The 13,750-nt window shown below is 38.0% G+C and overlaps 1 protein-coding gene across 4 annotated transcripts in view; it reads left to right on the top strand.

Moving 5' to 3' along the window:
* LPIN1 (lipin 1) overlaps positions 1-13,750 on the top strand; it is a 55,352-nt gene that overhangs the window by 27,914 nt on the left and 13,688 nt on the right. For all 4 annotated transcript variants that reach the window (XM_030945970.1, XM_030945971.1, XM_030945972.1 and 1 more), the window contains 8 exons: positions 453-762; positions 2,248-2,341; positions 3,667-3,854; positions 4,858-4,951; positions 7,268-7,337; positions 10,111-10,203; positions 11,509-11,582; positions 13,551-13,695. In XM_030945970.1, the coding sequence (XP_030801830.1) occupies positions 453-762; positions 2,248-2,341; positions 3,667-3,854; positions 4,858-4,951; positions 7,268-7,337; positions 10,111-10,203; positions 11,509-11,582; positions 13,551-13,695 (1,068 nt within the window). The remainder of the gene's footprint in view (positions 1-452; positions 763-2,247; positions 2,342-3,666; positions 3,855-4,857; positions 4,952-7,267; positions 7,338-10,110; positions 10,204-11,508; positions 11,583-13,550; positions 13,696-13,750) is intronic.

Genomic DNA, 13,750 nt, shown 5'->3' with positions numbered 1-13,750 from the left:
AGATCTGGAATTGTTCCTATAAAGTGATTTAAATTCTAAAGCTGGGGATTAGACAGTGTCCTGGTGCCTGAGACCATCTTGATTGTGCAAGGACTCCAGTCTGCACCACCTTCTCTTGTTTGTCAGGTTTGCCTTCTGAGGGAAAGCCAGGATTTTCACAGAAAGAGAGGAAGGCAGGGTGAGAGGTGGGATTTGTGGGTAAATGGCAAAAGAGGACTGTAGAGCACATTGCAGAACAAATTATTCCTGGCCTTGAGATGCAAGTGAATTTTGCACAAACACAGCAGAGAGAATTTTTGCATATTGTAGTCTCTATCTCAGTGGTGGCTTTCTGCTGTAGTTGGTTATCCTGACAGTCTGATCTCATTGGAGCGAACAGAACAGGTTAAACTCTGGCTGTTGTGTTTTTTAAGGGCTTTTCTTTGTAGTAATCTGTTAATTTTTCCTCACAGGCCAGTTCTCTGCTCAAAGCAAAGGAACCCAGCATGCAAGATGTAAATCCTTCTGAAAGCACTCACTTTCGGGTCATCCAAAGTTCTCCTGTTGAGGAGTTTAACACAGTGTCTCCTCTGCCTGCCCTTGGACAAGCAGATGCAGCAATTGCTGGTGAAATTGAGCCTTTACCAGCTGAGACAAATAAGCCAGAGACAGAGCTGCCAGGAGCAGCTGAACCCCCATTGCCTGCAAATGAAGAAATAAAGCAAGCTGCAGCTTGCTCAGCCCAACCGACTGGCAAGATGGATTCCCCTTCCAGAAAGAAAGGTAACGGTGTTGATCCTGCACTTTAATATGCATGACTTTATCTTCAAATTTCATGGTGATAAAGCATCCTATTGCCATATAAATTAATCCATGGCCTGAAGGCACTTTCAGATCAGAAAAGGAATAAGCTTTGGAATGAGTCTTCAAAACCTGAGTTGTGCATCAAGCTGTGCACGAGATATGTATTAGAAGATTCTGAAGGTCTGAAGTTGTTGGCAGTTCTGTGCATATGAGCAGGACTATAAAACTTGCTCCATTTGACAGATTCTGGGATTTCACTTTTGTGTATAAGCAGACTGTAACTCCGCTGGTTCACCCGAGTGATGTGTGGCTGGTAATTGTGGAAACTCTGCTTTAGTGCAAAGTTGTGCTATGTCTTCTGCACAATGAGCAGATTTGCCATAAAGTCAGGTGCTTTTGTTTTACGTGCTTTTTAGTTCTATGTGGTGCATATCCTGTCCTGAATATGTGAAATGCAACTTCATCTGCTTTTCTATCCTAATTTCTGGGCTCTATTTCCATGGTATTTTATAAAAAGTGAACAAGTGTTACAGTCTTCACATGAAATTTATTTGCTTACAAATGTTCTGTTTTAGAGCACTGATTATAATTATTCCATAATTATGTAAGCTCTATATAAGCCCAGTTTGTGCAGCTGCTTTTTAATCAGTAAACATACAAGTTTCTTGCCCTCTTCCCCATGCATTCCACTGTCTTTGAAAACAAAAAATGATGTGTTTCTCTGCTTACTATTCAGTGCTTGTGTAGATTTTTTGATTGCTTTTGTGATGCTTAATGTTGGAAATTGAGACAGTGAGAAGTTGTGGGTTTGAGAATGAATCCAGATTAGTTTTTGACCTTACAGTGGTTACTTATCTAGGTCTACTGGCAGCAAGAGGACAGTGGTTGGTCCTAGTGACAGGTCTAGAAGGGATGTGTTTGTTCCCTACAGTGGTGCATGTGCACATACAACATATCAACTCTATGTGCTTAAAAGTGAATTGTCTCCATAATGAGCCAGTTATAGTGTGTTAGTCTGTTATTTCCCTTTTCCCTATATTTTAGTTTGTTATTTCCCATTTTCAAGGAGGGGTGTAAGATTAGTTCTCAAAGATTAAATGTTCTGACTGCCATACTGTGATAATAGGCCTATGCAAATACTTAGAAGGTTTTCTTTTCCTTTTGCTGTTTTCCTCTGGTGACCACTGACTTCTGATTCACAGTAGTTTTGTCTGGGATAGGGAGTCTTTGGCATGTCTCAAAACTAGTCCTCTGCTGTCTCATTTTGTTAATTCGTAATTTGAACAATGTATATAAACTACTTCTTTTGATATTTCAGTATCATTTTGTACAAATACAGTTCACAAACTGTTATAACTTTCTGGTTTCTCAGTCTTAAAAATGAATAGCTGAACAGTAATAACAGCTCTGTGTTGTTACTCAGAAAATACGAATTAATGGGCTTATTTCTTCTGTCCCTTACAGACAAACGGAGCCGGCATCTTGGTGCTGATGGTGTCTATTTAGATGACCTCACTGACATGGATCCAGAAGTTGCTGCACTTTATTTCCCCAAAAAGTATAAAAGTCTTTTTCTTATATTTTTACTTTTTAAAGAGCTCTTTTCATCTTCCATATTTAGATCAAACTCTTCATTGCCAGCCAGATAAGATGTCTTTTTCAGGATTCAAGCAGAGATGAAGGTAGAAGGAAAGTAAAATTTTCTAGAGAGGAATATTAAAAGTTTGGAAGGTGCTGCATTTTAGTCTGAGAAAAGTGCTTGCAGCTGGTTTTCTGTTTTGGTCAAGTAAGTATCATATATTGATTGTGGATGGTTATGTAATATACACTGATGTTTGTGAGTGTTACATGTCCTAGGAGAGTAATTGGCCTTGGGATATATTTATCCCCTGTCCTGACTTATTACCATAAAGAACATATCTTACTGTTAACTGTATTAGCAGAAAATTATTGCTCTAATGTGGCTTTACTGTGTTTGATTCACCTATAAATATGAATGTGAGAAAATAATTTTTGGAAGATGAATGACAGAGTTGTATATGAAAATACTGCACCCTGAACATACAACTTCCAGCTTGTTCTGATCTTTATTGGAGCCTCTTGCAACATTTATAGTTCTCTTTCAACATATACTCTAGTGACTTGATTAAAGTCATTGAGCAACAACTAAAGTAGCTTGTGTACTTTATTTTTCTTTTTTTGCTTGCTTAAACTCAGCTGCTGTAATATTATCATTTCAATAAAGCTGAGAAGGATTAGTTATATAGGGAAAATGTTGGATTGAAAATTTCTTTCTCAAATGCATTCATATAATTCTGAAGTAGAAAGCAGAGTTTGATGAGCTTGAATTTTGTAATATTGATCTCATCAGATTTGAAGTAGGTATAATGATTTATTGTTTCTGAAAATTTTAATCCTAGTAGTTTACATGTAGAGCGTTTTATTTATATATACATGACACATAAATACACAAACATACACATTATTTGTGTGGGTTTAACTATCAGTTTATATAGTTAATATAAATATAATAATAAACTTACATGCTCATTCTTGTTCCTGTGTGGGAATAGTTCTACTAGTATAAACTCTGCTTATTGTATAATTATTTTGTCTATTAAGATTATACAGTTTATTGTCTTATCTTCCTAGCTCTTATAAATAAGTGAAGCTATAATTATACATGCCTAGTTTAGATGAAGTAGAAGCAATCTAATATTGGAGGGCACCTGAGACCTATATTACTTTTGTTTTGCTGTAAAACTTAAACAAAGGTTTTTCTTTTTTTTTTTTCTTTTTATTTTGCCTAAGCTTGTACTTGTTAAAGGGAGTGAATTTGGGAATGAACACATGAAGACTGAATTGCTGATTTTTCTGTTCCAGTGGGGATAATGCCCAAAGCAGGAGCACGGCCGACGTGGGGCCGCGGCCGGCCAGCCACTCTCCGCAGTCTGTCGGGAGCTCGGGTGTTGACAGCGGGGCTGAGAGCACCTCGGATGGAATCCGGGATTTGCCCTCCATTGCCATTTCTCTCTGCGGAGGCCTTACTGAGAACAAAGAGATAACCAAAGGTACAGGATGACTGTGAATTGCAGACGTGTGCTGGCAGCTGGGTTTGAGCTTCCCAGCCTGAGGCTGCAGAGCCCTCCTGTGGCTGTGCTCAGCACTGGCTTGAGAAAATAAATACTGGCCATGTAATGATAAACTTCCTAGAACTTCTCATGATTTTTAACACATTTGAACAATCCACTATATATGAAAATTTTTGGAAGTATTTTATTGATATTTTTACTTCCTGATTTTTTTAACACATTTGAACATTCTTAACACATTTGAACAATCCACTGTATAGGAAAAGTTTTGTAAGTATTTTATCGGTATTTTTACTTCCTGACAGTGCTATGTTTTGTATAACAGTAGTGTTAATGATACTTTTGCCACTTAGTACAGCGTACAGCTAGGAAATTCACAGCTGTTACAGTCAGGAGTGAAAAAGGTGGTCCATAAACGGGGACGTAAGGAGAAGGAGTGGAAAAGTTCAATCTGATTCCTGCCCTACCTCCAGTTTCCTGTGTAACTTTTAGATAAATCACAATACTTTGTGCTTTAAACTTCCAGTGGCATAATGTGAAAATAAATGTGTTAACACTTGAACTTTCTGCAGTAATGTGGTGTGATAAAATCATATGAGCCTGATGCCGCACTGACTGCTGCTCACAAGCTACTTATTAAAATGTTTCAAATATCCTGTGATTTATTTGAGTCATACTGTCATCTGAATCACTTGTAAATTACATAATTTTTCTAAAAGGAGATTTTCCTCCCTCGCAGTTCAGTCCCCGAGCTTTCACTTTAGGCTGTATTTTAAAAGGAAAAACACCCAGAAACAAAGAAACCCTCATCTTCTGAGACTGAGAGTCTCTGAACAACTTGCTTTCATATTGCAGTTAAATCTCAGCACCCTTGTAATGAAAGTGTAACCAATGTGTGTGAGAGGTGCTGAGAGGTTTAGGTTGGCCCATCCCAGGCATTTATAAATGCATGCTTTACAAATGTAACTTCTTTCCCCCACAGAAGAGTTCTTAGAACATGCAGTAACATATCAGCAGTTTGTGGACAATCCTGCTATCATTGATGACCCTAACCTTGTGGTTAAGATTGGAAATAAGTAAGTATATTTCATATTACTGTTGTAACAATGGCACTTCTTTGTCACTTCAGTGCATTACATCAGTATAACTATAGCTGAAAACCAGGTTTTGAATATTTGTAGCTTGGATTCGTCCAGAAAGAGTCAACTCCCTAGTGAATTCACATCCTTCTAGTTACCTTTCCTCCTTTGAATTGAAAGTGAAGAGCAGTTTCAGATGACCTGTTACTGACACAATTTGAATTTCAAGAAGCTGTTATTAAATGCTAATAGTATTCACATTCAATTGACAGAGTAAAAATGAAATACGATGTGAACTTGCTAAGGCTTGCCCTGAGCCAGTTTGAATAATTAATATTTACAGGGATACATCAGTCTGCTTCCAGTTGCTCAGTACCAAGCAGTTTTTTTGTATATACTGAATATTTTGCTAATATACTTCTGTGGAGGCATTGCTTTTCGAGATTTGTCAAACTTCACCCACTGAGTACGAGGCTTCCATTTCTGCAAGGCTAAGACATTATTTTGTATGTTTGTATTGCTGGCAGCAAGGCAGTGCTGTGGTCTAAGCCAGATGCAGCTTTTTGTGGGGGTTCTTTAACTTGAGAGTTCCTTGCACCTTGCAAACAGAGGAGAGATCATGGCTTTGTGCTGCTCTTAGAGAGGTTTGGCTACCCTTGGTCACAGCCATGGCTCATGTAAGGCTGATGTACCCAGGTGATAGTTTATATTGTGGTCAGCCTCATACCTGACCTCACCTCTCTGTGGTCTGAGGTGAGTCACTCATTGCTTCCCTGACACTGTTCTCTGAATCTGTTGGTTGTATTTATCTGCCTGCTGAATGTATTGGGAAGAGAGGAGACTTTAGTGAGGATCTTAAGTGTCATATTCTCTTAATGTCATGTGAACTTCATCTTCTCTACACAATGGATACTGTAATTGTCCTAATGTCTGCAACAAGCGTTGAGCCATGTTCAGTGTGTAATAACAGGAGCTTGACATCCTACAGACTACAGCCCCTAAGTTTTATGTGGCTCCTTGATGGAAAAAGAGTGAAAAAAGCTTGCAAAATTGTGGCTTATGCTGTGATAAAGAGGAATATAATAAGGACTGTAGCTGGATGGATGCAGCCAGAGAGTTGTGAACAGCTCTGTCCAGATGGAAGCTGATGTCCCTGAGGGGTCTGTCCTGGCAACTGATGCTCTTCGATATCTTTGTCTATAGCACAGACAGTGGGACTGAGTGCACACTCAGCACATGTGCAGATGACACAAAACTGAGTGGTGCAGTGGAATCAACAGAAAGAAGTGATACTATCCAGAGGGACCTGGACAAACTTGAGGAAAGGGCCCACAAGAAACTCATGAAATTCAAGTTAAAATGACAAGTGCTGCAGCTGGTTTGGAGCAGTCCCAGATATGAGTACAGGCTGTGAGACAACTCATTGAGAGCAGCTCTGTACAGAAGAACTTGGGGGTTCTGGTGAATGACAATCTGGACATGGGCCAAGAGTGTGTGTTTGCAGCCCAGAAAGGCAAACATGTCCTGGGCTGCACCCAAAGCAGCAGGGGCAGGTCAAGGGAGGGGATTCTGCCCCTGTGCTCTGTTGAGACCCCACCTGCAGTGCTGCACCCAGCCCTGGGGTCTCCAGCACAGGACAGACATGGACCTGTCGGAGCAAGTTCAGAGGAGGGACATAAAGGTGATCAGAGGGCTATGAGGACAGGCTGAGAGAGTTGGGATTCAGCCTGGAAAAGAGAAGGCTCTGGGGAGACTTCATTGCAGCTTTTTAGTACTTAAAGGGGACTTAGAAAAAAGAGGGAGAGCAACCTTTTATATGGTAATAGTGATATGATACTGGGGAACAGTCTTAGATGAAAAATTCTTTATTACTGTAAGGATGGTGAGTTACTGAAACAGGTTGTTCAGGGAAGTGGTAGATGTCCCTGGAAGTGCTTAAGGCTAGATTGAATGAGGCCCTGAGCAGCCTGATCTAGTGGAAGGTGCCCCTGCCCAAGGCAATTGAGTTGGAATTAGATGATCTTTAAGATCCTTTCCAACCCCACCATTCTGTGATTCTATGATGACTTGAGTAATGTGTGACAAACACCCTTTCTGCTCAAGGCCTAGCTTCTCTTGCATACCCTGACAAATGTATGTGGTAAATTACCTGTGAGCATTCTGTGGAATAAGATGGGTCTGTTATTGCTAGTGCAGGTCAGAGTTTGATCTGTGCTTCATGGCTTTAACCTGCCAGCTGGTGAATACCAGGTAGATTGTGAATTGGGGCTTTGGGATTACAAAATGCTGTAATTGTCTCCCTTGTGTGCCCAGGTACTACAACTGGACGACAGCTGGTCCCCTTCTGCTGGCAATGCAGGCATTCCAGAAACCTTTGCCAAAGGTGAGATTGAACATGAAGGCTGGTAAGAGGAGGAGTTTTGAAATGGTGCCACTGATTAAGGGAGGGAAATGGGTTGTTGTACGAGAGAATCTGCACATCGGTAAAATCTACCCACATATAACCATTCATTTATCTTATGGCCTAAATAAGGACTAAGTTTGGTCTGTGAATAGTGTTTATCTGCTAGGCTAAAGTTTCTACAACTATTCTGAAGTAGGAAAACATCTTTTTTATTTCATTAATATGGTTTTTAAACATAAATTACATTGACCCATGTTAATGTTTGCTGTCGCTGCATACTTGGTGTTTGCTTTCTGTTTTATATGTGTACTGCATATATTATTAGATAAATATAAATAACCTCAGTGAATAAGGTTTAAATACTAGACGAGGAAGGCCTGCAGCTTGCTAGCTTTTTGTTTCTCAGTTGGTTGTTCATAACCCAGGTAGATAGTGCCAGATAGCTCTATGACTGTGTGATAACAGTGTGTGTTGGCTTATATAAATGTGCTGAAGAAGTTAGTTCAATGCCATATGACCTGGTGCCACGTAGGTGGTCGTGCCAGAAATACTGTAAATGTATATAAAGAAGCAGTATCACCACTATCCCTATTTAGTGTCCTGGTTAGACATGGATTTAGTAAATTTTTGAACCTAGACTTTCCTTCTGCCATTTATAGCACTTCACATATCTTTGGGATTGTTCTGTGTGAATTCAAATGCTATCTCTGTTGCCATCACTGTAGACTAAAAAATTTCTCTAAAGCCCAGAATACTCCCTGCCAGTGTTTCTTTCTTAGTGCCATGTTAGCTCTATGTGCAGTCATGTGCAGCTGCATGGTACCATCCCAGTATAAAATAAATTGAGGCTAAAAATCCCAAGTATCTGGTAAACATTGCTTGAATTTCAAAGATATCACAGAGCCAGATGTTTTGTGCATTACTGCAAATGTTCTGATAATCATCAAAGGTGGGATTCATCCCATGGAACTCAAATGCCCTCAGAAGATACATAGTTATCCTACTCTATATTTGTTGGGTGCTCACACAGTGTGATTCAGATCTTGATAGGTGCCTCTTGGGTCTTCATTGGCAATAAAAATAATGTAAGGTAACTACATTTTAAATGAAACACTTCAAAGCCTGAGCCAGATGTCTTGGGTTTCACCTAGGATGTGTAAATGGAAAGAAGTGCTATAAAATATTTTTCCATAATGTTACAGCAGATGGCAATTCTTTCAACAGCTTTATACTTACGTCATTATTCATATAGATTATCAGTTGAGAAAAATCTTCTATGAGTGTGTAATTCAATGTGCTGGGGTTAATTTATATTCTGAATGCTGATAACTTTCTTGAGAGTGCAGTTTTAATTTAGTGGAGAAGCCAATATTTATAGTTTGAACAATCTGTATGTTTGGAAAGGTTTGCTTGGTTTACTGTCCCTCTGAAGCTAAAATGACTCATTTATGTTACCAGTCATCCTACTGGTTTTCTTCATGACTTGTTACTTAGAGTTTTGATTTGCTGTAGTAATGAGGTTAAGGAATTGAAATACTAAGATGCTTTAATAATAAACAGTTTATGAAGTATTTGAAAATGAATGCTTTTGCAAAAAAAATTTACTGATGTTCTGTAAAATACATTTATATGCACATCTAATTGTAAGCATGTGAATTCCCCCACTAAAAGGTTATAGGAGATTTGCTTGAAGTTCTTGACGTATTTGAGAATCCCCTTAAATTGTTGCTGTTGTTCTCAAATGTGGCACTCTATTCTCCATAGCTCCATCTGCTTCCTGTTTTTTTAATTTGTTTGAAAAACTCAACTTTATTTTTCCGTCATTTCTTTTTTTCTAATATACTTTAGATAGTATAGTGAAGGTAACCTATGGAAGAACTGAGAAAAGGGATGCACTGTGCCACACATTATCTGAACACAGTCCCCTCTTAATTGCGAAGAGTTCTTAGTTTAGAAATTTTTTTAAAAAATCATTCATCAACATCACAGCATTCTTTTGGTGACCTTACTTGCAATGGAAGCTGTCATCTCAGAAATACAGTGTCCCAGCTGTTCTAGGGTGTAACAAACCCTGTGGCCACTTTTACCTTAATATTTTCCCATTCATCTGTTGCTTCTCTCTGAGTGAAAGAATTCAGCTCCCCTTGTTACAGTGCATAAAGCTCCAGTCATGGATTGAAAGAACTTTTCTACCGGTGTCTAGTATGTAGAACCAATGTAAAGTAGAAAAGGTTTATAAAAGAAACTATTCTAACATTTTCAGTCAAGTGCATAGCATGATAATTCATAAACTCATAAAAGCTAGTAACTTCTTTACTTTTTGCTAAGCTGGTGATTGAATACCAACTTTGTAAATAACTCTCTTGCATGTCAGTTTGTTACTGTTTTGCACGACACCTCCTTTAGGAAGTGGGTTTTTTTTTAATGTATAATTTGTACTAAATAACTTAGAAATAGCAGGTTCTCCATTCTAGACGTTATACTAACATCTCTTTATGCTTTTTTCTTCTTTGATTTGATTTTTTTCATTTTCCTTTTAAAAATACCATAAGTATTCATGCTTAAGTTACTTCAGAGCAGCTCTGGATACCATTAGATTTTGCTTTAGTAGAATTTATGGTCCACAGACAGTATGTTTACTTTTATTCTATTTATTATCAGTTAAAACTGTGTGTTTGGCACTTTTTCATTTACGTATGTCAGGTTGTCCTTTATTTTGGGCCTTTTTTATGTTACCATCCATTTATCACAGGCAACTGTGGAATCTATAATGAGGGACAAGATGCCAAAGAAAGGTGGAAGATGGTGGTTTTCATGGCGAGGGAGGAACAGCACTATTAAAGAGGTAAGTTTGAGAAGCAAGCAGAGTTTTCTTCTGCTTGCAATGGGAGGGCTGGGATCTGCATACTCATCCCTCAGAACTTCACTTCAGAGGGTACCTTGGTACTCAGTTTGACTGAGAGTATGCACATTAAACATGATCTGAGGTCTGGTTTGTTTTGACTTACGAATGCTTTGGATCAGACCCTACCTGAAACATTTGCGTGAAGAGTTTTGATTTATTTTCATTACACAGATCTGAGGCAGTAGTATCTAATGTATTAAATCTCTGTTTGGAAACCTAGCATCAGAGTTGTGCCACTAATTTAAAGTGTTCACTCAGATTACCTACCTTTCAGCATCTTTCTTTTGATGGTCGAAGAGCAGACATATTTATGAGTAGAGTGAGCTGTAAAACTCAGCAAGACCTAAGATGGCAAGCTGACTATATATATTGGTTTGAAAGGCTTTTTGAGTTTCTTTTCAGAATGTTAGAAGTTTGTGATAACAATCTTAGTGCTGGATGAACATTGGAAAACTGAAAAAGCCAAAGTTTTATATGAAATATTGTTGGCTAGTGAAACATCTTCATATTAATTTATACTGCTGAAGCATTAGTACTTCAGGGGAGAAAATTACTTTTAATACAATTTTATGGTTGTGCCTCTGTCAAGAACTTCTTTAACCTTGCATGAAATAACCATTGTACTGATCTCTGGGTATGGGTTTTAGAGCATGAGATTTTAGTTTTATAGTTGTTTGAAATTTTCAGGATTTTCTCTGCAAGTATTTGATTATCTCTTAAGCTGTGGTGACTTTAAATGGAACTATGTAAAACAGAACTATTCACTATTTAAAAATCTTGTGGAATGATTTGGTAGTGTTCAGCATCTACTCAAAAGCAGTTTAGAAAGTTTTACTGGATTTAAGATTTAAATTATTCTCTGAAAGGTAATTTGTGGTTTTTTTCCTTTTCCCAAGTTGTACTTTGCTTTCTTAGGTGAAATCTAGCTATTTGAGGTGTATGAATTGAGTAGCTATGGAGTTGATCCCAGAACTTCAACAGTACTAGATGTTAAACTTGGTATTTCTCTACTTCTTCCCTGCAAAACTAAATCTTAATTATTGTTCTGAGTTTTATAGTTGCAGTTTTTAGTTCTTTGTACTGCCTTTATTCTTTAAGGGTTTTTTTTTGCCTACAAACAAAGGAGACACACGGTTGATTTTTACGAAGTCTGTACAAGGCAGAATTTGATTTTCAAATATTTTTCTAAAAACATCTTTCTGCTCAACAGAAGATGCATAGCTACTCATACTTGTATTTTTACAGGAAACAAAGCCAGAGCAAGGCATGAGTGAGAGTGGACTTACAGAAGAATCTTCACAGATGAGCAGGGCAAACAGGTACCGCCAAAATCGTCTGTACCTGAAACAAGCAAGAGTGATTATTTAAAAATGAAAGCAAGTTACCTCGGCTATTCAAACAAAGAAATACTGTGTCAGGGAAATACTTTAAATTTGTTACTCATTGCACCACAGAAGTGCAAGTAGGAGGCCCCTACTGGCATTTCTGTGGTTTGGCTGGCAGCTCTGGGACTTTCATTCCGGCCCCTTGGAAACACACTCTAATTGGAGCAGTTCTCCAAAGCTACATGTATTTCTCAAGAGTTTTTAAGGTAACATCGTAGACGAACCCAAGCTGTTGTCAGATCCCAGTTGCTTAAAATTTTTTATTTATTTAGATTTATGGCCTGACAAATTAATTGGTTCCTGCATATTTTGGAAAGTTAAAGGACTTTCCAGAGAGTTTTTCACAGGCAATAGTCATGGTTTTCTATTGCTTCTTTCCCGGATTGCAGAAGTCTCTTCCTTCTTGTGCTCCTAACAATCACACTGTACAGCCAGAATCTCACCTCGGAGGGTTCTATGACATGAGTTTTAGCTTGCTTTAGAGGAATGAGTAAGCCAGGGACAGCTCTCCCACCTTGTCCCTGTTCTGTGCATATGCATCTTAATGTAAAGACATCTTGTTTGTGCTGGCTGCAGTTACAGCTGAAATGGACCAGATTCAAATATGCTTTATGCTCATTAAGTGAGGTTCAGGGGTCACCATTCTGAAGCAAAAAGCTCTCATTCTTTCTGGCGGTCAGCAGTTGCAGTCCAGGCAAATGTGCTGGAAGGAGGATTCCTCATTCTGTAGGAGATTAGCTGTTGTCTTTGTTGCCTTTCTGAGATTGAGAACCAGAGTTAATTGGAAAGGCTGATTTTCCTTTTAAGGATGACAAGTGATGTATAGGTCTGTTTCTTACATGGTTGTTTAAAAACAAGGTTTAAAGTGGGATTAAGAGTTCAAGCAGACTAGATTCTGAAATTGGTATTCTTTGTTTAAATTTTACCTGGCCTTAGAAATCTCTCATTAAAAATTTATTGTTTGCAAGCAAAATATCACAAGTGGGATGTTGAGTAAAGCTTTTGAGATCACATGTCGCAAAGGATAAGATAGGCTTTTAAACGTTGCTAGTCATGACATGCAGTACGTTGATACTGGGTCAAGACTACCAAACATACCTCCAGGTGTGATTGCAATAAAAGGCCAAATACTGATTGTTTTAAAGATCAGATCTGTAGGATGTGAAAGAGTTTTAACTTACACCTACAGTGATAGGATTTTTTACTGTAGGAAAACATTCTTTCTGAGGAAGAATACCCTTAAGAAGTTTCTAAAAATGGTTGTAGGAGAACAAAAGTAATTATTCCAATGTGTATTTAAACAGAATACTGTGAGGGAGCTCAGGTTTTATGACTTTTCATTATTGTATTCTGAACAGGGTAATCCTGCAAATCCCAGAAATGAATAATCCTGTTATTTGAAGCTGCTCATTGAAAGAACATGAGGAGTTATTTTGTATAATAAAACTTCCATAACCTGCATTTTTTTAAAATTAATTTTTAGATTCTTTGGGGGAGTAGAGAAGAGGGACAGAGAATCCAGCATAGCAAGTGCCTCTTCTTTTGAGAACAGAGGATTTTTAAAGTTATAATATCTAATGGGTATTATTTTTTCATCATATGAGATTTTTGAGTTAATATAATACATTAATTTATATTTGTTAAATTTAAGTAATGAAAACTGTTATAGCCATTCACTTGCCTGTAACCAATCCAAGTTTGAATAATGGGCAATGTGTGAATGAAAGTTTGGTACTTCATTGATATATTAAAAATCATGATATGAATGACATCCTGTGAGACAGTATTGGTAGCAGAGAATCAATAACTTATTTGGTGACTCACTGTTAATGCATTTTTAATGGCTGCTGAGATGTATTTACGGGCATGATAACATCATTTTCTGTGTGTGCAATGTTCCAGAATAAAAGATGAATCTTCTTCAAGTGACGAAGACCCTAGAGCTGCCAAACAAAACCTCGGGTCATTGCAAGCCAACTCCAGTCATCTCTCATTATTGTCTGGAATCAGTTACAAAAAATCACTTCGACTCACTTCTGACCAACTTGTGAGTTAATTTTACATCCTTGTCCTGAAATGGCATTTCTAATACAACATAAATC

This window comes from Camarhynchus parvulus, chromosome 3 (assembly GCF_901933205.1).
Source record: "Camarhynchus parvulus chromosome 3, STF_HiC, whole genome shotgun sequence".
NCBI lineage: Eukaryota > Metazoa > Chordata > Aves > Passeriformes > Thraupidae > Camarhynchus > Camarhynchus parvulus.
This window is presented reverse-complemented; position numbering and strand designations above follow the sequence as displayed.